Raw genomic sequence first — 25265 nt, forward strand, 5'->3', positions numbered from 1 at the left:
GGACGTCCCCTCAGAACCCCCCTGGGGCTGGTGAGAGTGCTGGACTGAAACGGCTGCTCCCTGCATAGGGATACCCTGGTGGGGCCCTAGTGACATAGCGCCAGACCTCCATCTACGACCTGTGCAACCGCCACGTCAAGAGCTTTGAGCTCACGGGCCAGCGTGAGCTGCTACAGTTCCACGGCTGCAGCCGGGCTATGCTGCACTGTATTAACAGACTGGCTGCAGCCAGGCTATGCTGCACTGTATCATAAAATACTGGCTGCAGCCGGGCTATGCTGCACTGTATCATAAAATACTGGCTGCAGCCGGGCTATGCTGCACTGTATCAAAAAAGACTGGCTGCTGCGCCGGGCTATGCTGCACTGTATCATAAAATACTGGCTGTAGCCGGGCTATGCTGCACTGTATCAAAAAAAGACTGGCTGCAGCCGGGCTATCTGCACTGTATCATAAAAGACTGGCTGCAGCCGGGCTATGCTGCACTGTATCATAAAAGACTGGCTGCAGCCGGGCTATGCTGCACTGTATCATAAAAAACTGGTCGCAGCCGGGCTATGCTGCACTGTATCATAAAAGACTGGCTGCAGCCGGGCTATGCTGCACTGTATCATAAAAGACTGGCTGCAGCCGGGCTATGCTGCACTGTATCATAAAAGACTGGCTGCAGCGGCATGCTGCACTGTATCATAAAAGACTGGCTGCAGCCGGGCTATGCTGCACTGTATCATAAAAGACTGGCTGCAGCCGGGCTATGCTGCACTGTATCATAAAAGACTGCTGCAGCCGGGCTATGCTGCACTGTATCATAAAAGACTGGCTGCAGCCGGGCTATGCTGCACTGTATCATAAAAGACTGGCTGCAGCCGGGCTATGCTGCACTGTATCAACAGACTGGCTGCAACGCTACTGCTACACAGGTAATGCCACAGGCTACGTGTAGACATGGAGCCGGGACATAGGCAGCCTGCTAAATAAGTTTGACGCCCAGCCAATGAGCTCCGAGCTGCTGCGCCCGACATGCTTGCTGACGTCTTCAGTGTGCGGCTGGGTGAAGGAGTGGAGCTGAGGGGGAAAGCTGTTGATCAAGGTCTGGCCCTGTGAGGAACGTGGAGATCTGGGATTGCTGTGACAACATGCTGAGTGAAATTAGGCTGGGCTTGGCCAGGTGTTTTGCTAAAGCGTGGGGCGACATCCTGTCCGTCTTCAGCGGCAGCAACGCCCTCATCTCTTACCAAAGTTAACTAGCATTATTTTTCATTTAGAACCAGTTACAAACAAATATATTTTTGTACAGCAACCTCCTCAGTATGCCTTTGTCATAGCAGCTGACTGAAACTGGTGTGAGCCTGACAAATAACACAGGACAGCAAATATCGCAAGACAAGAGTTGGTCCACATTTTAATGGCTTCCATTTGAGTAGCCTGGTCTAAGAAACCAGTTGCAGACATTGCTCAAAATATCACAGTTGTTCAACTCAGTTCCAGGACATCTTAATCTGCCAATTTGATGAACTGCTACTCACATAATAATACTAAATCCATCAACACACTTATAGTTGTACATTTGGCCTTTGCCTTCATATCTTAGTTGTACTGTATAGCAAAGGTGGGGGGGGGGGACCATAACAGTCTCATCAATAGAAAAGTATTTGTGCAGTGGCACTTTGTGCAAGTGAAGAACTCCTTGTCGGATTATATTTAGGATATTTAAGATTCACAAATGCTGTCATTGTTTCAGCCTGCAGGATACCCCACTAGGCTCTATGCCTGGAAGCATGTTGTTTGGGTCCTATATTGCCCTCTAAAGTCACACATTCTTACAGGATAACTAGACTGTTTCTCTCTCAAAGAAGGGGATAAATGTGTGGTGCAAAACAAAGGAGTTGATTGCCGACTTCAGGAAGCAGGGATTACGCCCCACTCCATATCAACAACACTGCAGTGGAGTCAGCAGCTTCAGGTTCCTCTGCGTCCACATCACAGAGAACCTCACAGTGACAGACAACACCACAGCCCTGGTCAAGGTGCAACTGCGCCTCTACTTTCTCAGGTGGCTGAAGAAAATCGGCACGCTCCCCCGGGTCCTCTCCTAATTCTACCGCAGCAACATTGACAGCATCCTGACCGGCTGCATCCCGGCTTGGTACAGAAACTGCTCCATTCACGACCGCAAGGCCCTTCAGAGGGGGGAGAAGACTGCCCAGTACATCACTGGAACCGTGCTCCCCACCATACAGGACAAGGACCCCGCTCAGCCCAGCCATGGACTATTCACTCCGTTACCGTCTGTTCCCGGACCACCATCTCAGAGACAGTTCTTTACCCACAAGCCAACAGACTACTTAACTCTTGAACCAGGACTGACTGCCGGAATAACAGACTCCCTGCACCCTATCACACATGGACTCACACACATGCACACACACACCTACTGCACAATGTCTATTTATTATTGCACAATTCCCTGGCACATGTAAATTCACAATTTGTCAGAGTGCCGCTTTGAATTATATTTATGGCCCCAAATGTTTTTCTTCGCTTAATTTCTATTGTCGTGAGCTGAACCTGCAAGTAAGTATTTCGTTGCACTATGTACGGTGCATTCAGAAAGTATTCAGAACCCTTTCCTTTTTACACATTTTGTTACGTTACAGCATTATTCAAAAATGTATTAAATAAAATGTTTTTCCATCATTAATCTACATGCTATACCCCATGATGACACATTTACTAAATAAAAAAATACCTTATTTACATAAGTATTCAGACCCTTTGCTAGGAGACTCGAAATAGAGCTCAGGTGCATCCTGTTTCCATTGATCATCCTTGAGATGTTRCTACAACTTGATTGAAGTCCACCTGTGGTAAATTCAATTGATTGGATATTATTTGGAAAGGCACACACCTGTTTATATAAGGTCCCACAGTTGACAGTGCATGTCAGAGCAAAGCAATGAGGTCGAAGGTATTGTCAGYGAAYTGCACAAGAACCCGATGGTCACTCTGACAGAGCCCAAGAGTTCCTCTGTGGAGATGAGAGAACCTTCCGGAAGGACAACCATCACCGCAGCACTCAACCAATCAGGTCTTTATGGTAGTGGCCTGAACGAAGCCACTCCTCAGTAAAAGGCATATGATAGGCCACTTGGAGTTTGCCAAAAGGCACCTAAAGGACTCTCAGACCATGAGAAACAAGATTATCCGGTCTGATGAAACCAAGATTGAACTCATTGGCCTGAATGCCAAGTGTCACGTCTGGAGGAAACCTGGCAAGGTGAAGCATGGTGGCGGCAACATCATGCTGTGGGGATGTTTTTCAGCGGCAGGGACTGGGAGACTAGTCAGGATCGAGGGAAAGATTAACAGAGCAAAGTACAGAGAGATCCTTGATGAAAGCCTGCTCCAGAGCGCTCAGGACCACAGACTGGGAGCGAAGGTTCAGGACAARGACCCGAAACACACAGCCAAGACAACGCAGGAGTGGCTTCGGGACAAGTCTCTGAATGTCCTTGAGTGGCCCAGCCAGAGCCCGGACTTGAACCAAATCGATCTCTGGAGAGACCTGAAAATAGCTGTGCAGTGATGCTCTCCATCCAACCTGACAGAGCTTGAGAAGATCTGCAGAGAAGAATGGGAGAAACTCCCCAAATACAGGTGTGCCAAGCTTGTAGAGTCATACCCAAGAAGAATCAAGGCTGTAATCGCTGCCAAAGGTACTTCAAAGTACTGAGTAAAGGGTCTGAATACTCATGTAAATGTGATATCAGTTTWAATTTTTATAAATTTGCAAATAATTCTAAAAGCTTGTTTTTGCTTTGACATTAGGGGGTATTGTGTGTAGATTTATGAGGGAAAAAAATATTGAATCCATTTTAGAATAAGGCTGTAATGTAACAGAATGTGGAAAAAGGTCAAGGGGCCTGCATACTTCCCGAATGCACTGTATATCATGAGTATATGAATAATAAACAAACTTGAAGGCAGTGTTCATTAACACAGTTCGCAGAGGTTTTACTAGGTTTTATGAGTCCTCTATTAATATTAAGGGCCACTCCATTATGTGGAGCATAATAGTATAGTATCAACATTAATTGTTTAGGTCCTACAGCCCTCAAACCTGGAGTAAGAAACACTTAGAGCTGATGATTATTAAGTACAATTGTAATAGAACAAAATGGCGGAATTTGTTTGGGGGGGATTATGTGGAAGATGATAAAAGGGCAGTGTTTCATTTTGCATTGCTGTTGTATAGTTCTTCTGAGGAACTAGTGCTACTATTTTCCTTTGTCCACCACATACACCTCTGTTCCTCTCCCATTGCCTTCATTATAGCCACAGACGGTAGTCCAGTACCCCCTAAACCCCAACACAGAATCCGAGTCCAATATGTGAACAATCTCTCGTTTGTCAAAACTCTCAGGTAAAAGCTGAAATGGCCATTCGGATTTGGTTCAGGTGGGAAAGGGTGTTTTGGTTGGGATGAGGTCCTGTGTCAGTCATTCAATTGTGAGGTTCAGTTCAGGTGAGATGCAGCATATCGGTCAGGACATCAATGAGGTTATCCAGCCCCCAAAGGTACCCATCCTCTCGGTTGCCCTCTATCCAGGGGGTGCGGTGGTCCAGGGTGAGAGGCGGCGGCAGGGGGACAGTCCTCCCAAAATCAATCATCCATACTCCTGTCTTCCCTGTACTGTCATGCACAAATAGTAGGGAGCTGCCCACCACCTGCAGAGAGAAACAGATGTTAGTGTGCACCTCGCAATTCAGAGACCAGCATCAAGACATGCAAAGCATGCATTATACCATGAACGCAGTGGAAAACGGCTTACCTCATGTGTTCTGAAGAAGATGGATGCCTCCAACACCAGTCGAAGATCCTTCATTCGTCTCAGATATCCCTTCTGAAAGAGAAGAGAAAGAGAACTATAATCCTGAGAGAGGAAGATAAAGGTAAAGGGGGTAAGATTAAAGCTGGAATATATACTTGGTAAAASTGCCACGTCCATTTGCGATATTACAAAAAAAGAAGTTACTCCAAACAACAAACACTTTTCCCCCCGTTGACATCACTGCACATCATTATTTGCGCAATAGAACAACAGAGAAGTTACTGCAAATATTTTTGACCACAATGCTGGATGCTCTGCTCTTCTGTTTAATTAACAAAAAAACAAATAGATGGCCGGGGCGAACAGTGGCTCTGAGAAACACTCACCAGAATTAGGGTGTTGCAACCCACAAAGTCCTGCAGTGCCTGCATCACCTCTTCTCTGCTCTTGGTCCTTTTAAAGTTTGTGTTGCAAACACCATCAGCCTTCTACACAAGGATTTAACAATGGTTTAGACATGCGTGCACAAACGGGTAACTTTATATATACAAGTCTTTGGGCTACACATCCTCAGGGAATGACATTTAGGTCTGAAATGTCCAACAGGCAAGTCCAGAGTATTTTTGGCATGCCCGAAGATTATAGTCACAAAATGTGAAAATAGTTTACATGCAACAAAAAAACACCGTAACACGGTCACAAACAGTTTTACTGGCTTGCTAACATTGGACCTGCAACTTTTGCAGCGCATGAGATGCTTTTATTCATTTCAACAAAACCTGGAGGTGAGCAGGTCAGCTCCATAAAATCCTAAAATACTTGCGCTGCCCGAACATATAACTAAACTCTGGTTCCATTTTCAAGACTGACGCGCAGCTCACGCTAGAGAGCAATAAGACAGTGGCTCAAGCTAGCGAACAAATAAGACAGTGGCTCACGCTGGGAACAATAAGACAGTGGCTCACGCTGGATATGCAATAGACAGTGGCTCACGCTAGAGAGCAATAAGACAGTGGGCTTCACGCTGGATAGCAATAAGACAGTGGCTCACGCTAGAGAGCAATAAGACAGTGGCTCACGCTAGAGAGCAATAAGACAGTGGCTCACGCTGGATAGCAATAAGACAGTGGCTCACGCTGGAGAGCAATAAGACAGTGGCTCACGCTGGTAGCAATAAGACAGTGGCTCACGCTGGATAGCAATAAGACAGTGGCTCACGCTAGAGAGCAATAAGACAGTGGCTCCGCTGGATAGCAATAAGACAGTGGCTCACGCTGGAAGAGCAATAAGACAGTGGCTCACGCTGGATAGCAATAAGACAGTGGCTCACGCTAGAGAGCAATAAGACAGTGGCTCACGCTGGAGAGCATTAAGACAGTGGCTCACGCTGGATAGCAATAAGACAGTGGCTCAGCTGAGAGCAATAAGACAGTGGCTCACGCTAGAGAGCAATAAGACAGTGGCTCACGCTGGAGAGCAATAAGACAGTGGCTCACGCTAGAAGAGCAATAGACAGTGGCTCACGCTGGAGCATAAGACAGTGGCTCAGCTAGAGAACAATAAGACAGTGGCTCACGCTGGAGCAATAAGACAGTGGCTCACGCTGAGAGCAATAAGACAGTGGCTCACGCTGGAAGAATAAGAAAGTGGCTCAGCTGAGAAGCAATAAGACAGTGGCTCACGCTAGAGAGCAATAAGACAGTGGCTCACGCTAGAGAAGCAATAAGACAGTGGCTCACGCTGGCTAGCAATAAGACAGTGGCTCACGCTGGAGAGCAATAAGACAGTGGCTCAACGCTGGATAGCAATAAGACAGTGGCTCACGCTGGAGAGCAATAAGACAGTGGCTCACGCTAGAGAGCAATAAGACAGTGGCTCACGCTAGAGAGCAATAAGACAGTGGCTCACGCTAGGAAGCAATAAGACAGTGGCTCACGCTGAGAGCAATAAGACAGTGGCTCACGCTAGAGAAGCAATAAGACAAGTGGCTCACGCTGGAGAGCAATTTAAGACAGTGGCTCACGCTGGATAGCAATAAGACAGTGGCTCCCGCTGGATAGCAATAAGACAGTGGCTCACGCTGGATAGCAATAAGACAGTGGCTTTTACCATTTAGAAATGAATGCATTTTGAATTTGTCATAAGTATTTGGACAAATTCACTTAAATGTATATTAAAGTAGTCAAAAGTTTCATATTTTGGTCACATATTCCTAGCTGGATGCATTTAATGGATGCATTTGCAGTTTGTTTTGGTTGTGCTTCAGATTATGTTGTGCTCAATAGAAATTAATTGTAAATAATGTATTGTGACATTTGAGTAAATTTTATTGTAAATAAGAATAGAATATGTTTCTGAACACCTGCACTAATGTGGATGCTACCATGATTACGGATAATCATGAATGAATCATGAATAATGAGTGCGAAAGACCAATAGCATTGTGGTAACGTACAGGGACTCAAGTCCTTTTGTTCTCCCGATCTGTAATATCTCACCATCAAATGCCGACCACATTACCTCCAGAGATCATTTTCTTTGGTCATCATCACTGTCGTGTATATTCCCCCCCAAGCAGACACCACGACAGCTCTCAGGGAACTACACTGGACTATGTGCAAACTGGATTAGACATTCGAGTCCAAACGGGTAACTTTATATACACTGGTCTTTAGGCTACACATCCTCAGGGAATGACATTTAGGTCTGGAAACCGCATATCCTGAGGCCGCATGTATTGCAGCTGGGGACTTTAACAAAGGAAATCTGAGTAAAACGCTACCGAAATTCTGTCAACATCTCCTGGGCTATACTCACAAACTCGTGATCATTGCTACAGCTACAAGGCCCTCCCCCGCCCTCTCTTCGGAAAATCATATCACACCTATAGGCAGAAACTTCCAACAGGAAGCACCCGTGGTAAGGACTGWTTAACATTGGTCTGACCAATTGGAATCTATGCTTCAAGATTGTTTTGATCACGCGGACTGGAACATTTTCCCGGGTCGCCTCTGAGAATAGTATCGACGTATACACTGGGTTCATCAGGAAGTGCATAGAGGATGTTGTTGCCACTGTGACGATTACAACTTATCCAAACCAACAACCCTGGACAGACGGCAGCATTCCATCTAGAGGCAAAACGACACGAGAAATGTGGCAGGATCTCCAGACAATCATGTATTATAAAGGGAAAGCCAGCCACCTTCCGACGCCGCGCTCCCGGATAAGCTAAACACCTTTGTCTGCTTCGAGGAAAACATGGACGAGGACGGTGTGCTCTCGTTCTCCTTGCCTGACGTGAGTAAGTAATTTAAGCATTTTAACCCTCGCAAGACTGCCGGCCCAGACGGCATCTCAAGCCGCAAGATGTTCCTGTACCAAAGAAGGCGAAGGTAACTGAACTAAATGACTAATCGCCCCGTAGCACTCACTTCTATCATCACGAAGTGCTTCAAGAGACTAGTTAAGGATATCACCTCCATCTTACCCGACAACCTACAATTCGCATACCACCTCAACAGATCCACGGACGACACAATCGCCATTGCACAGCACACTGCCCTATCCCACCTGGACAATATAAATACCTATGTAATAATGCTGTTCATTGACTACAGCKCAACCTTCAKCACCATATTTCCCTCCAAGCTCATCACTGGGTCTGAACCCATCCCTGTGGAACTGGGTCCTGGGCCCAGACTCACAGAAAACACTTTTTACGCAAAAAAAATTAAGAAGCTTCTTAAGAAAAAGATAGGATATTGTTGATGAATTGCACTTAAACTAAGATTTAATGATTTTCTTATGAACTTCTCAAATAATTTCTTAACCATCTTCTTAGCTAGCAATGGCAATCATTTTAGMATATTTGTACTGAGATTACTGTTCTGAAACATGTTCTTGGGTTTATAATAATCTATACTGAAACTTTCAGACAAAGTTTGTGGGTGAATGTTCAATTACTTTCATGACCTTATTCTCTCACTGCCCTGAGTTGAAGGGTTTAGCTATATTGGAATAAAGAACAAATCCAAKAACTTTATTTTCAATAATCTAATTTCTTAACTTCTTGTTTAAAGGAGAAACATAAGAAATAGTTCAAGAACATTTCCAATAACCTTTTTAAAGAATAGAAACGTTGCTTAACTTCTTTCATAAAACTATAGTTAAGGAAAAAATTGCAGTTAATAAGAAGACATTTCTTCTTAAGAAGGTTTTGTGAATCTGGGCCCTGGACTTCCTGAAGAGCTGACCCCAAGTGGTGAAGGTAGGCACCAGTGAGAGCATCATGTCGTGCTGTATCACCGCCTGGTACAGCAATTGGGGCTCCCGAGTGGCACAGCGGTCTAAGGCACTGCATCTCAGTGCTTGAGGCGTCACTACAGACATCCTGGTTCGATTCCAGGCTGTATCACAACCGACCATGATTGGGAGTCCCATAGGGCGGCGCAACATTGGCCCAGCGTCGTCTGGGTATGGCCGGTGTAGGCCGTCATTGTAAATAAGAATTTATTCCTAACTGACATGCCTAGTTAAATAAAAAATACAAATTGCACCGTCCTCAACCGCAGGGCTCTCCAGAGGGTGGTGCGATCAGCCCAAAGCATCATCAAAGCACACTGCCTTCCCTCCAGGACATCTACAACACCCAGTGTCACATGAAGGCCAAGAAGATCATCAAAAGACCTCAGCCACCAGAGCCACGGCCTGTTCACCTCACTACCATCTAGAAGGTGGAGACAGTACAGGTGCATCAAAGTTGGGATCAAGAGAATGATAAACAGCTTCATCTCCAGGCGATCACTGTTAAACATTGACCACTAGCCGGGCCTACGCCCAGTACACTACCCTGAACCTTGGTCACTGTTACTAGCCTGCTACCACCCGGTACTTTACCCTGCACCTTCGAGACGGCTATGCCCTATAGTCATTGAACACTGTTCACTTTAATAAATGTTCACATACCATTTTACCCACTTTATATGTATATACTGTATTCTAATCACGGCTCACTCTAAAAATTACTGCACACCTTTTATATAAATATACTGTCCATATTATCTCTACAGTGCCTTCAGAAATGATTCCTACCCCTAGACTTAATCCATATTTTGCTGTGTTACATGGAATTCAAAACGGATTCATATAGATTTCTTTYTCACCCATCTACACATAACACCCCATAATGACAAAGTGAAAACATGTTTATACATTTTTGCAAATTTAATGAACATCAAATACAGAAATATCTCCTTTACATTAGTATTCACACCCCTGAGTCAATACATGTTAGAATCACCCTTGGCAGGGTTTACAGCCGTGACTCTTTCTGGGGAAGTCTCTAAGAGCTTTGCTCACCTAGATTGTGCAATATTTGCAGACTATTCTTTTAAAATTCTCCAAGCTCTGTCAAGTTTTTTGTTGATCATTGCTAAACAGCCATTTTCATGTCTTGACAGATTTTCCAAGATGATTTAAGTCAAAACTGTAACTAGGCCACTCAGGAACATTCAATGTCATCTTGGTAAGCAACATGTGGCCTTGTGTTTTAGGTTATTGTCCTGCTGAAAGGTAAATTCATCTCACAGTGGCTGGTGGAAAGAAGACTGAACCAAGTTTTCCTCTAGGATTTTGCCTGTGCTGAGATCTATTCAGTTTATTTTTATCCTAAAAAGATAATTTCTTTACCACATTTTTTGCAGTTTTTACTTTAGTGTCTTACTGCAAACAGGAYTTTGGTATATTTGTATTCTGTACAGCCTTCCTTCTTGTCAGTCATTTAGRTTAGTATTGTGGAGTAACTAAAATATTGTTGATCCATCCTAAGTTCCCCCATCACAGCTATTAAACTAACTGTTTTAAAGTCAAATAAAATCAAGCTTTATTTACACAGCACATTTCAGACATGGAACGCAACACAAGGTGCGGTGCGTCACAGGAAAAAAACAAATACAAAACAATGAAAATAAACTGAAATATTTACTATACAACAAACATGAGGATAAAAAAAACAAGAATAATACAAACTGAACAACTAAAAGCACCCTAAGGAAAAACAAAGCAGAAAAGGTGTGTTTTAAGATCTCATTTAWCTAGGTCCACAGTTTTGTCCCCCCTCGGGTTCTCTGGCAGGCTATTCCAGAGGCTGGGGGCATAGTAACTAAAGGCTGCCTCTCCATGGCTCTTGGTCCTAGGCTTTGGGATAGTTAAAAGGCCAGTGCCAGAGGACCTGTGGGACTTACTGGGTACATAACTTAAAAGCCTGTCTGACATATTGGGGTGCCCAATCACGGATTGATTTAAAAATCAATAGAAGAATCTTAAAATGAATTCTAAAACTCACAGGCAGTCAGTACAGAGACCTTAAAACCAGGCAGTGTGCTCTCCGTCTGGTCTTGCTCAGTACCCGTGTAGCAGCATTCTGTACGTTTGCAGTTGACCAATGGCTTTCTTGGGTAGACCAGACAGGAGAGTATTACAGTAGTCAAGCCTGCTTGTAATAAAAGCATGGATGAGTCTCTCTGTATCAGCCTGAGAGAGAAACAGACACACCTTGGCAACGTTCCTCAGTTGGTAAAAAACTATTTTGGTCACTTTCCTAACATGTGATAGAATTTACACCTAGGTTGTTTTTTTTACATGGGGTTTTATCTTTATTGCCTGTGAATGAAAATGTGCAGACAAAGATTCTCTCGCTGTGCTTTGGCTCCAACAATATATACCTCGGCCTTGTCTTGATTTAGCTGTAGGAAGTTGAGCCATCCAAGTATTTAAATCACTAATAATACAGTCTAATCATTTATCTGTGGCGCTAAAATCCTCTGGTGACACAGAACTGTAAAGCTGTGTATCAGCGTAGCAGTGAAAATCAATGCTGTGCTGTCTGATAAGCTGTCAAGAAGTAACATATATAAACTGAACAGTACCGGACCAAAAATCAAACCTTGTGGAACGCCACGTGATATGTATTTTCTGAGTTATGTTGGTGACAAAGAAAACTCTYGACCGGTTAAATAGGTCCTAAACCAATTTAGAGGCCAACCCACCTCTCCAGTGTGTCCAGAAGGACATCGTGGTCAACAGTGTCGAATGCAGCACTTAAATCCAAGAGTACAAGGACAGAGAGCTGTTTGGCATCTGTGTTGGCTCTAAGATCATATGGAGAATCTAGATTTTCTTCAGAAGAGGTTTCACCATAGCTGTTTTTAGTGCAGTGGGGAAAGTGCCTTTGAACAGGGAGTGATTAATAATAGCTTGCATTTCTTCAGATATGCAATTAAACACTTTTGAAGGTGGTGGGGATAAGATTGAGAAGGCAGGTTAAAGGTTTAAATTGTGATATTTCTTTCCTGAGCATGTCTGTGTCAACCAGGGGAAATAAATCCATAGAGCCTTTGCGTGATAGGGTAGGGCACAGGTCAAACTCCTATTCAGGTCTTGTTTGACTGATACCCAGCCTAATGGTTCTTATCTCTGAAATATGCAGCAAACTCATCACATTCAGATGTGGAGGAACGTTCACATAGGTTTGCAGGGGTAGGATTTATCAGACCAATGGTCGAGAAAAGCACTTTCGTATTATTCTGATTATTAGTGATCAAGTGAGAAAAATGAGCCCGTCTGGCATTTCTAATGGTCTTGTTATATATGCCAAGTTGCTGTCTCAGAATATCATAATGGACCTGCAACTTTTGCCTTTCTCCACGTCATCTCTGCCTTTCTCCACATCATCTCTGCATTAGTTTCCTCACTCATCCAAGGGCCTCTACGTTTGGATATGGCATCAATGGTTGCCCTTAATTTGCTATTAAAGTTAAACTAAATCATCACAAGAGGAAGGCAGAATAGGTGATGGAGTATTGCTCATACTCTCAAAATCTGTCACCATTGGCCTCATGGTGAAATCCCTGAGCGGTTTCCTTTCTGTCCGGGAACTGAGTTAGGAAGGACGCCTGTATCTTTGTAGTGACTGTGTATATTGATGCACCATCCAAAGTGTAATTAATAACTTCACAATGCTCAAAGGGATATTCAAATGTATGCTTTTTTATTTTTACCCTTCCTTTACCCTTACCCTACCAATAGGTTCCCTTCTTTGCGAGGCATTGAACCAGGCTTCCGTTTCTTTTTATCCTAAAATATTCCCTAGTCCTTGCCGATGACGATCATACCCATAACTGTCATCGGCAAGGACTAGGGAGTTTTTTAGGATAAAAAGAAACGGATTAGAGCTAAGCACAGGAAAAGTCCTAGAGGAAAACCTGGTTCAGTCTGAAGATATATTCACCTTTCAGCAGGACAATAACCTAAAACACAAGGCCAAATATACACTGGAGTTGCTCACCAAGACAACAATGAATGTTCCTGAGTGGCCTAGTTACAGTTTACTTAAATCTGCTTGAAAATCTATGGCAAGACTAGAAAATGGCTGTCTAGCAATGATCAACAACCAACTTCACAGAGCTTGAAGAATAAAAAAAAAAGATAAAATGGGCTAATATTGTACAGTCCAGGTGTGCAAAGCGCTTAGAGATTTGCCCAGAAAGACTAACAGCTGTAATCGCTGCCAAAGGTGATTCTAACATGTATTGACTCAGGCAGTGTGAATACTTATGTAAATTAAATATTTCTGTATTTGATTTATCAAATTTGTAAAAACATTTTCACTTTTGTCATTATGGAGTATTGTGTGTAGATGGGTGCTACTTTATTTTATTTTAATCAATTTTGAATTCAGGCTGTAACAACAAAATGTGCTATAAGTCAAGGGGTATTTATACTTTGAAGGCACTGTAGAGATAGTATGGACAGTATATGAATAGTAAAGATGTGTACAGGAGTAGTTATATAGGATGAGCCATGACTAGAATACAGTATATACATATGAAGTGGGTAAAACGGTATGTAAACATTATTAAAAGTGACCAGTGTTCAATGACTATGTAAATAGGGCAAAGCAGTCTAAGGAGCAGGGTTGGAGTGTTTATTATTTTTTTAGTATTTTTTCTTTTTTTTTTTTTTGTGTTAGTTTTTTTTTTTTTTTTTTTTTTGGTTTTGGGTTTTGGTTTTTTTTTTTTGGGTTTTTTTTTTCTGGTATTTTTTATTGTTTTTTTTTGATTTTTTTTTTTTTTTAAGCAAACGTTTTGTTTTACTTTTTTTTAAATATTTTTTACTTTTTTTTATTTTATTTTTTTATTTGTTTTTTTTATTGGGGGAGTGGTTATTTTTTATTTTTTATAATTTAATTAAACATGCTAGAACATATTTTTTTTTTTTTTTTGGTTTTACTTTTAGTTTGTTTTTTTTTTCTATTTTTTTTTTTATTGTGTTATTTTTTCTTTGTTTTGTAGCGTTTTTTTTTTAGATTATTTTTTTTTTTTTTTTGTTTTTTTTTTGGTTTTACCTTTTTGTGGAGTTTTTTTTATTTTTTTTTTTTTTATTTGTTTTTTTTTTTTTTTTTTTATTATTTTGTAGACAATTTTTAGCTGTCATCGTTTCCTTGCCTTAGACTGCTTTGCCTATTTAACAATAGTCAGGGGTTGAACACTGGTCACTTAGATAATGTTTACATACGTTTACCCGACTTATATGTAATACTGTATTCTTATCATGCCTCAATCTAAATAAGTGTGGGGGTGTGGGAATCCTTACGGACTTTAATAGGCGGTTGATCTGTCGGGAGGTAGCCGGCTATACAGTGAATAAGGTTCAGGACAGTGTACCGGAGGTAGCCGGCTAGTAACATGAATAAGGTTCAGGACAGTGTACCGGGAGGTAGCGGCTAGTAACAGTGAATAAGGTCAGGACAGTGTACGGAGGTAGCCGCTAGTAACATGAATAAGGTTCAGGACAGGTGTACGGGAGGTAGCCGGTATAACAGTGAATAAGGTTCAGGACAGTGTACCGGCGAGGTAGCCGGCTAGTAACAGTGAAAAGGTTCAGGACAGTGTACCGTGAGGTAAGCCGGCTAGTAACAGTGAATAAGGTTCAGGACAGTTGTACCGGAGGGTAGGCGGCTATTACAGTGAATAAGGTTCAGACAGTGTACGGGAGTAGCGGCTAGTAACAGTGAATAAGGTTCAGGACAGTGTACCGGGAGGTAGCCGGCTAGTAACAGTGAATAAGTTCAGGACAGATGTACCGGGAGGTAGCCGGCTAGTAACAGTGAATAAGGTTCAGGACAGTGTACCGGAGGTAGCCGGCTAGTAACAAGTGAATAAGGTTCAGGACAGTGTACCGGGAGGTAGCCGGTATTGACAAGTGAATAAGTTCAGGACAGATGTACGGAGTAGCGGCTATAACAGTGAATAAGGTTCAGACAGTGTACTCGGAGGTAGCCGGCTTATAACAGTGAATAAGGTTCAGGACAGTGTACCGGAGGTAGCCGGCATGTAACACTGAATAAGGTCAGGACAGTTACTGGAGTAGCCGGCTATTAACAGTGAATAAGTTCAGACAAGTGTACTGCGAGGTAGCCGCTATAACAGTGAATAAGGTCAGGACAGTGTTACCGGGAGGTAGCCGGCTAGTAACAGTGAATAAGGTTCAGGACAGTGTACCGGGAGGTAGCCGGCTATTAACAGTGAATAAGGTCAGGGACAGTTACCGGAGGTAGCCGGCTAGTAACAGTGAATAAGGTTCAGGAAGTTGTACCGGGAGGTAGCCGGCTAGTAACAGTGAATAAGGTTCAGGACAGTGTACCGGGAGGTAGCCGGCTAGTAACAGTGAATAAGGTTCAGGACAGTGTACTGGGCGTTGGCCAGCTAGTGGTGACTGTTTAACAGTCTGACGGCCTGGTGATAAAACTGTTTATCAGTCTCTTGATCCCAACTTTGATGTACATGTACTGTCCCCTCCTTAGAAATGGTAGCTAGATTAGAAATGAAAGATTTTATATAACGGTACAATGGATATGTATGAAAATACCCTCAAATAAAAAAAGATGACATTCTGTAATGTCGCCTAATATGAAACATTTTCTCAAATCCAAAATTCTGCATTATAGAGTCAAATTAAACATTTTAGCTTCACCGTCCAGATAAATACATAGGGGGGTGAGTCTGTTAGGCTACTGAAATTCTTTGCAGTTTGTTTGTTTTCAGTTTTAAAAGAAATCATCAGCCTAATGTGGGAAACCACAGAGGAGTCTCAACTTTTCTATCCTTCACTTAAACCAGGGGCGTCAAACTCAAATCGGGCCAACGAATTTGCTGGCCAGACTTTGCCAGTTTGTTTTTACATATAAATGTGCATACAACTGCTACCCAAACTGGCCATTGTTTCATAAAACAAAGAAATATGCCCCTTTACAATGTCTTACAAATGTACATAGGACACTGTATATAGCATTTGAACATACATAAAATAAAGGAGATTAGCTGCAAAGGCTGGACCAGTATTAGCTTTGCATAATATACTGCGACCCTAATCAAAATGTATTTAAAGACTCCAAATAAAAACATAGCTAGGTTGTTATAACATGAACTTAAAACATGTTTTAATTGTTATTTGCAATGCATGGATCATGGTGTTCTTGAATGCAGCACCGCTGTATGGTGCGCTCAACTTCTTGCAGTTGAGTAGTCAGCCTAGGCTTCTGTTCAAATGTTGCTGTAATAGGCCGACATGTTTCCCCTTCGCAATGGTGTTTTGTTGTAGGTTTGTTCTTTTGGTTATTCATTGTTAAGCTTTAGAAACCGATACTAGACCCCAACATTTTAGAAGCCTAGGACTGTGGCATGTGTCTGTGCACTTTCACTCTATGGCGAGTGAAAGCCACATTGAATTCAGGCTGTAATTTCATAAAGTAGATGACAATTTACAACTCCTTAATACTCGCGTATGCCCTAGTGTCATTTAGTAGTAATTTATACTAGCGTGTGAATCCTTTATTCACACGGAAATGAAACTTAGCTGGTAAAAGATTCGGTCAGTGTCATTAGTAATGATATAAAAAAATCCTAATTGTAAAAAAATCCCAATTTTTTAAGTCACATGTGTCAAACACAAGGACACATTTCTATCAGGCAGCAAGCACTGCCAACTGGCTGTGTGCCAAATGGCAGCACATTGCCACACATGCCCCTCCTCCCAGACCCACACACACTGGCTGGCTCATATGTGTGTGGGTCTGGGAGGAGGGGCATGTGTGGCAATGTGCTGCCATTTGGCACACAGCCAGTTGGCAGTGCTTGCTGCCTGATAGAAATGTGTCCTTGTGTTTGACACATGTGACTTAAACAATGGGGATTTTTACACCTGGGCAACCTCAGAGCAGGCTCAACTTGCTCAGCTCACTTGCCCCAGACTGTCTGTGTTTGTGTGTCTGTGTGTGTCTGTGCGTGCGTGTCTGTGCGTGTTCGTGCCTTGAGTCCCTCGATGCGGAAGCCCAGAGTGGTGGTGGAGCTTAGGGTCTCTCTCCACTGCATGTATCTGGTCTTGAGTACTGCCTGTAGGGCTCGCTCCTCTGCAGTGGGGGCCTCTGGGTCCACGTCCACCATCTTCTCATACATGTCCTGACGAGGCTGGGGCCTCTCCCGAGCCTTCGCCAGCTCCTCTTCCAAGTATGTCCTAACAGAGCAGACAGCTTAATATCACATACATACTCATCACAAGCAGGGATGTACTGGAGGGTAAACGCATGGAATCACCATTTCTGCACTTTTTTTAATTTGTGAAAGTGTTTACTAACCTTTTTACTCTGTTAATTATAGTTTACCCACTTATTATTATTGCGTTCCCAGCATTGATCAAATCTCAGAACGCTAATATTCTAACCACGCCTGCCTCTGCGAACGAGTGTATTCATAATTCAGGTATGCTCACCTGCTCCCCCGGGATGTGCCTTGTCAGCAGCGCATTTCATTTACCACTCTGCCAAACGGCAAACTCAGGCCGAGATGTGAAACAAACTACCTCTGCCCAGACCAACGCTGGCAAGTGGCAGAGAGAAACGCTGCTGACAATGGTCTTGCGAAATGCCGGACGTATGTAAAACAATTTTTTTTTTACTCCCCAATTGGTAGTTACAGTCTTGTCCGTACGGTAGTTGCAACGATGGGACTCGGGAGAGGCGATGGTCGAGAGCCATGCGTCCCCAGAAACACGACCCTGCCACGTCGCACTGCTTCTTTACACACTGCTCGCTAAACCTGGAAGCCAGCCGCACCAATGTGTTGGAGGAAACACCGTACACCTTGCGCCCGGGTCAGCGTGCATGCACCCGACCCGCCACAGGAGTCGCCAGAGCGCGATGTGACAAGGACATCCCAACCGGACAAACCCTCCCCTAACATGGACAATACTGGGCCAATTGTGCGCGGTCTCCTGGTTGCAGCCGGCTGCAACACAGCCCGAGATCGAACCCGGGTCTGTAGTGACACCTCAAGCACCTTAAGCCTCCCGAGTAGCGCAGTGGTCTAAGGCAATTTTTTTAACGTCCCTTGACTCCTGCCGTGTCAACAGACATCCCCCAAACAAACAAAAAACCTGACTCTCAGGGAATGAGTGTACAATTGGTAAATAGTCGCTGATATTTCAGTCAGACGGCTAGCTAACGGTGACCTGGCTACTGTTAGCCAGATAGCTCACTGTACAACTAGCTGGCTAGAAGGATGAAGTTAAACGGAGCCTGACCTCAGCAGGAGCAGTAGACAGAAATTAAGCTAGCTATAATCTTAAAAAAAGGCTACTATAAATTCTCACAAAATAACTTTTCTTTACAGAGAGTAGTGAGAAAGCCAGTGGCAGGCTGCAATGCAGGGGGCAAAGGAGTTACACAGAGAGAGGAAGCAAGCAGAGAGAGGTTATTGCAGTGGTTCCCAAACTTGGGGTCAGGGACCCATGTGGGTCCCCTGAGAGAATCTGTAATCTTATCAAACACATTAATAACTTGTTTCTCTTTAAATGGGTTTAGTGATCTACATTTTATAGTCAACTAAGGGCCTATACACTGGTGCACTTTACAATACAGAAAACTGAGTTGCAGTGCAGCTCACATGAGATACTAAGAAAATCTATTAAAAAAAAAAAACATCTCCACATCCTATTTTTCTGGACTGTTCTAGTGTCCAGTTCAAATTAACTCATTTGGGAGGGTGACCTGATGTGMATTTTGTGTCATTTTTTACTACCAAAAATTACATTAGGCCTTCCCTATAGACCTCCATGAAAATGCAATCAAACACCTTGACTTTTTCCACATTTTGTTACATTACAGCCTTATTCTAAAATTGATTCAATTGTCGTCGTTCCCCCCCCCAATCAATCTACACACAATACCCAATAACGACAAAGCAGAAACTGGTTTAGACAAATTTACAAATAAAAAAAAAWATCACATTTACATGAGTATTCAGATATTCAGACCCTTTACTCAGTACTTTGTTGAAGCATCTTCGGCAGCGATTACAGCCTCGAGTCTTCTTGGGTATGAAGCTACAATCTTGGCACACATGTATTTGGAGAGTTTCTCCCATTCTTCTCTGCAGATCCTCTCAAGCTCGGTCAGGTTGGATGGGGAGCGTCGCTGTACAGCTATTTTCATGTCTCTCCAGAGATGTTCGATTGGGTTCTATTCCGGGCTCTGGCTGGGCCACTCAAGTACATTCAAAGACTTGTCCCGAAGCCACTCCTGCATTGTCTTGGCTGTGTGCTCAGGGTCATTGTCCTGTTGGAAGGTGAACCTTCACTCCAGTCTGAGGTCCTGAGCACTCTGGAGCAGGTTTTCATTAAGGATCTCTGTACATTCATTTTTCCCATTCAGGCTAAAGAGCTCAATTTTGGTTTCATCAAACCAGAGAATCTGGTTTCTCAGTCCTTCAGGCAAACTCCAAGCGGGCTATCATGTGCCTTTTACTGAAGAGTRGCTTGTCTGGCCACTCTACCATAAGGCCTGATTGGTGGAATGCTGCAGAGATGGTTGTCCTTCTGAAAGGTTCTCCATCTCCACAGAGGAGCTCTGTCAGAGTGACCATCGGGTTCTTGGTCACCTGGCTGACCAAGGACCTTCTCTGTTCCAAACTTCCTTCATTTAAGAATGGAGGCCACTGTGTTCCTGGGGACCTTAAATGCTGCTGACATTTTTTTGTACCTTTCTCCAGATTTGTGCCAACACAATCCTGTTTCGGAACTCTACGGACAATTCCTTCAACCTCATGGCTCGGTTTTTGCTCTGTCTGACATGCACTGTCAACTGTGGGACCTGTGTGTGTGCCTTTCCTAATCATGTCCAATCAACTGAATTTACCACAGGTGGACTCCGATCAAGTTGTAGAAACATCTCAAGGATGATCAACGGAAACAGGATGCACCGGAGCTCAATTTCGAGTCTCATAGCAACGGGTCTGAAAACTTAAATAAATAAGGTATCTGGGTTTTTTTGCAAACATTTCCAGCCCCCAGTGTCTCTAAATCACAGTCTCACTCACCGGGTGCCCATCTTGCAATCCATGATGGCAGGGGAGTTGAAGTGTGTGAGCAGGTCGTCCATCATGTTGTAGTCCTGCTCGGCCCGCTGCACCACTCCATGGTAGCCTGGCACAAAGGGTCTCAGAGAGTCCTCCATTAGCCTCTGCAGGCACTTTTGCTCTCCCTCAGTGTAGCGCTTCAGCAGCATCCCATAGTCCCCTGCATGGAAGCTCCCTGGACCACCAGGCACGAGAGGGCAAAGGGGGGGGGGGGGGGGCATGTTATACTCTCAAAACACATTAGTACTACACAGCCATCCTCTATTAGCAGTAAGCCAGCAAGAAAGACTAACTTCACTATACAGAAAGGCAGAAGTCAGCTCCCGAGTGGCGCAGCAATCTAAGGCACTGCATCTCAGTGCTAGAGGCGTCACTAAAGAGCCTGGTTCGATCCCGGAATGTATCACAACCTGCCATGATCGGGAGTCCCATAGGGCGGCGCACAACTGGCCCAGCGTCATCCGGGTTAGGGGAGGGTTTGGCCGGGGTAGGCCGTCATTGTAAAATAAGAATTTGTTCTTAACTGACTTGCCTAGTTAAATAATGGTTAAAATTAAGTTGATCAATTAAAGAAAAAGTCAGACAGAAAGAACCAACCTGCATGTCCGACTACTTGCACCCAGGGCTGTGGCTTCTTGGGGGGCACTGAGAGGGGAGACGAGGTCCCTGTGCTTCTGGGTTTCTTCCATGTGACACTCTGCATGGGGAGAGCAATCAATCGTGCAATTACACCTCATTACTTAGTGTACAGTACAACACCTCTAGCTTACATTCACTCCTGTCTGTCCTGCTCCCCTGTGACTTTACTGAGAGACACTGTCATGAGAGCGACAACCTCAAACTCCATCACACAACTTTCTGACCTATGGCCGAGCGTCTCTATGGAAACAACCATTGGCCACCAGACTGAGCCAAGACATGTAGGAGGGGTTGGGCTGGGATCTTGTGTAACAGCTGCACACATTCAATAATTTACAGGCTGCTGGACTTGTTTTGTTGAAAGCTGTGATGAACTTGAGAAAAGTCTGGACCACAACACACATTAAAGTACCCCAGWGAGTATGTGCAGAGTCATTCACAGATAGACAAACAGGACAGACCGGCCAACGCTGTTTCTGTCTGAATGTTCCGAGAGCGTCACTTTTTCCTCCATGGCCTTTGCTAAGTGATAATTGACGCTTCCGCATTGTGCTGTTTATTTCTCATGGTTTTCAAAACCTATGAAGATGTCCAGCGAAAGCAGACATGCAATTTGTTGACACCACAACAGACTTGGATTAACATAATCCTAAACGCTAATCAATAAAACCATCTGTTAAATTCGCTGTTATTTTTTGCTTCTTTACAGCAGGTCACTTCATAGGGAATTGTCAGCAACACTCTGGCATTGTTTACATCAAAGATTTTTATGTATATATATTATATATTTATTTTTTTAATTAAAAGGTGCTAACATGTCTCTCTCTTTTATTAAGTTTCTATTCTTCTGCTCTATGTCTCTGTAGTTTGACAATACTCTAAACGTGTCCCCTGGAAATATGTACAGATGAGGATCTGTGGAAATACTTGCCCAACCTGTTCTCTATGTATGCAGTGGCCTGCAGCTACACCTGAAACTACACATTACAAAACCCCCTGGCAAGGAGAGGCTACACCGCAAGTTGAGTTGAACAAACCTTATTGTACTTCAAACCTTAGTTGCCTAGACTACATGTTTACCATATAAATACAATGAGATTTCAAAGAAGGACTGTCCCATCTTTGTCCAGTCTCTAATATTATCCATACAGTCTAATACTCTAATGCCCTAAAAAGGCCTACTAGCATGACAAAACCAAAGATGTGTTATAACAAAACAGACCACAGCCTGTCATTCCCAATAGGAACAAATTAGTCAGTGGGCAGAACAAGCAAGTAGGAAGGCAGAGCCAAGCACGAGCTAGCAAGAGCCTATTGGCGCCTACTCTGAAGTGAACAGTAACTCAATTCGCCCTTGCGCTTCTTCTAAACAAAGCAATTTTACATTTTTGGGGCAAAGGGTAAAATCTACAAACTTACTCTGTTCTTAACAGATTATAGTTTGGGGAACAGAAAACTGAGATCAAATGTTTCATCAATGAGAAAATGAGAATAATGTCAGCTAAAATCCATCTCACGCCATCTTCTCCCACTGCTGCCACTGGGCTTCCTCTCATCACTATATGTGGTAGTGAGTGGAAACGCCAATCGGATGCTTCACACTTATACATCCAGTGAAATATCTGGCTCATTGTTCTTCTTTTTTTACCCCTTTTTCTCCCGAATTTCATGATACCAAATTGGAAGTTACAGTCTTGTCCCATCGCTGCAACTCCCGTACAGACTCGGGAGAGGCAAAAGTCGAGAGCCATGCATCCCCTGAAACGCCACACTGCTTCTTGACACTGCTCGCTTAACCCGGAAGCCAGCCGCACCAATGTGTCGGAGGAAACACTGTACAACCGGCGACCGAAGTCATCATGCATGCGCCCGGCCCACCACAAGGAGTCGCTAGATGGGACAAGGACATCCCGGCCGGCCAAACCCTACCCTAACCTAGACGATGCTGGGTCAATTGTGCGCCGCCTCATGGGTCTCCCGGTCGCGGCAGGCTGCGACACAGCCTGGGGTCGAACCCGGGTCTGTAGTGATGCCTCTAGCAATGCCTTAGAACGCTGCTCCACTCGGGAGGCCCGTGGCTCCTTGTTCTGTGATAAACCTATCCTATCCCCAGCTCAGCCTATACAGTCTCAGGCTTTGAGCCTCTGTCTGTGTATAGAGGGATGAGGAGAGGGGGTAGGGAGAGTGGGCACCTAGGATACAAGTGTTTACAGTTTCTGTGTCAGTGTTTACAGATCCACCCAGCACTAGTGCTTCCACAGCAGTAAAAAAAAGCATATGATTTACAGGCATCATAACAGATGGAAATTTACTGGGACTTCAGAAGTCACACTTTGCCCTAATTTCAATCAGTTCAGATTAAACCAAGCAGAACTGTTGAACCAAAACCAGTTCTAATCATACAATCAAAGATGTTTTGGTATGATATATTCTAATGACACATGCATCTTCCTGAGCAAAACGTTACATAGACTCATGCCGATTGGTCCAATCATATGGCAGCTGATAGAGCATTATAATCATTATCATGACCACCTACACTCACCCGGGGGACCTCATCAGGACAGCCGCGGTCGTCCTCATTTTCTTCAAAAGACGAGGCTGGTGACAACACAGACGATGAGGCGTTTGACAGTTTTCTGAGGAGAAGAGACGCGGGGGAGCCTCCGAACCCACTGTCCGAGCAAATCGACTCCTCGTCGGGATGAGATCCAACCGAGAGCCCGCTAATCCTCATGGCCTCCAATTCAATTCGGCTCGATTCACATGTGACCACCAGTTGTGTAACATTTTCGTGTACGGTTTCGCAATGTGAGGGGAAATCAGCAGCATGTTTTGTGGAGTCTGCCTTCCCGTTCGCCGACAACACTGGCTCCTCCGACGCGTTTGAGCAACTGTGGTTCATATCCCCCTTGCTCCTCGGGCTCGAACTGTGGTCACTAGAGTTTTAGTCATCCTCGTCAGAATTTTTGTGGTGAATGAGTGCAGCCTCACCTGATTTTGCTGCTGCGGAGGTTAGTTAACTAGTCCAAACGAAAATAGGGAGCCACGCCCACCGTACGTTTCATCTTGGATTGAAGCAATAATTGAACGGACAATACCCTGGTTGATCTCCGCAACTTGATGCACCTTTTTAACCGTTCAAACCAGTTTAACCACCAACGCAGGCAATAGCTAGTTACATTACCGTTTGCACGTGCGATAATGCAGATATGCCAGTCTCCGAGAAGTTTAAATTTCTAACGACATTCACCAAATCACGACCAAATATTTTCAACCAGGTGCTTGCAATAATACTTCGTCGCCACATGGGGGGGCTAGAATTGCATTAGCTATTGTTAACCCCACCCCTAAACGACAATGATTTGTTGTCCGTTAATCAATATGTATATGTAAATCATCGAGGAGTAGCTGTAGCAAAGACAGTACAGTATGAAGATGGGCATAAATTGCTTTTCCAATAGAAATCCCTGATCACGCCATTGCAACGTTGGCTAGCTAAACTCATGGGCAGAAAGAAGGTCATCGGTTATAACGGTCGTCTTGCGCCGCACTGTGCGTGTGCACGCCATCGATAGTTGTATTTGACGAAAATGAACGTGTCAATTTGTCACTTTCATGAGGTTGGAGTAGTAATATGTTCAACTACTTAAGACATTTGCTCGAATCTAGGTTGTGCCTTAAGATTTCGAGAAAATTAACAACTAAGGAAGAATGTTTCACTTCTCCCATTGATTTGTTAAACCCCAAATCGTTTTTCATTTTCGTCAAAAAAACAACTAGATATATCGAAAGAGTGCCTCTGATTTGACGTTTTGCACATGCGCAGTTCGGCGCGAGATGACGTAAGACCGTAATACATGTTTCTACGCATACGCTAAACGAACCCACCTCGCCTACAAGTGTGATCGGGGGATTTCTATTGGAGAAGCAATTTTAGCACAGACATAAAGGGAAACCCAGAGAGAAGTCACAGGAGCTATAAACTGAAACATCCGTTTAGAACGTTTTCTTACCACCAAATATGGTAGTGAGAGGAAGTCCAGTCGCGTGTAGTTGAGAGGGTGAAACTGGGCCGAGATTCTGCTAATTTTCTCATCGATGAAACATCGGATCTCAATAACTGTTCTGTTCACAAAACTAAAATCTGTTACKAACACAGCTACATTTTATATACATGACGCTTTGCCAGAGTCTTTAAAACGGAAATATGATCATAATGCTACAACGCGCCAATAGGATCTCGCTAACTCATGCTTGGCTTTGCCCACCTCCATGCTTGTTCTGCCCACTATGCTCAATTTGCTCTTATTCGAAACGACAC

The 25265-nt window shown here is 43.9% G+C and overlaps 1 protein-coding gene across 2 annotated transcripts; it reads right to left on the reverse strand.

The window, feature by feature from the left end:
• Window positions 1-1374: 1374 nt before the first annotated feature.
• On the reverse strand, window positions 1375-24390 carry itpkca (inositol-trisphosphate 3-kinase Ca). 2 transcript variants are annotated; one of them, XM_023967480.2, is made up of 7 exons: window positions 23481-24390; window positions 20900-20999; window positions 20264-20477; window positions 17201-17405; window positions 5219-5320; window positions 4833-4904; window positions 1375-4728 (listed from the first exon to the last, which is right to left on the reverse strand). In XM_023967480.2, the coding sequence occupies exons 1-7, from the start codon at window positions 23844-23846 to the stop codon at window positions 4522-4524; spliced, it is 1266 nt and encodes a 421-aa protein (XP_023823248.1). In that variant the 5' UTR covers window positions 23847-24390; the 3' UTR covers window positions 1375-4521. The 2 variants fall into 2 exon arrangements, with proteins under 2 accessions (XP_023823248.1, XP_023823249.1); XM_023967481.2 differs by having other exon boundaries at window positions 23487-24385.
• Window positions 24391-25265: the final 875 nt, after the last annotated feature.

Source organism: Salvelinus sp. IW2-2015, linkage group LG23 (genome assembly GCF_002910315.2).
Source record: "Salvelinus sp. IW2-2015 linkage group LG23, ASM291031v2, whole genome shotgun sequence".
Classification (NCBI taxonomy): domain Eukaryota; kingdom Metazoa; phylum Chordata; class Actinopteri; order Salmoniformes; family Salmonidae; genus Salvelinus; species Salvelinus sp. IW2-2015.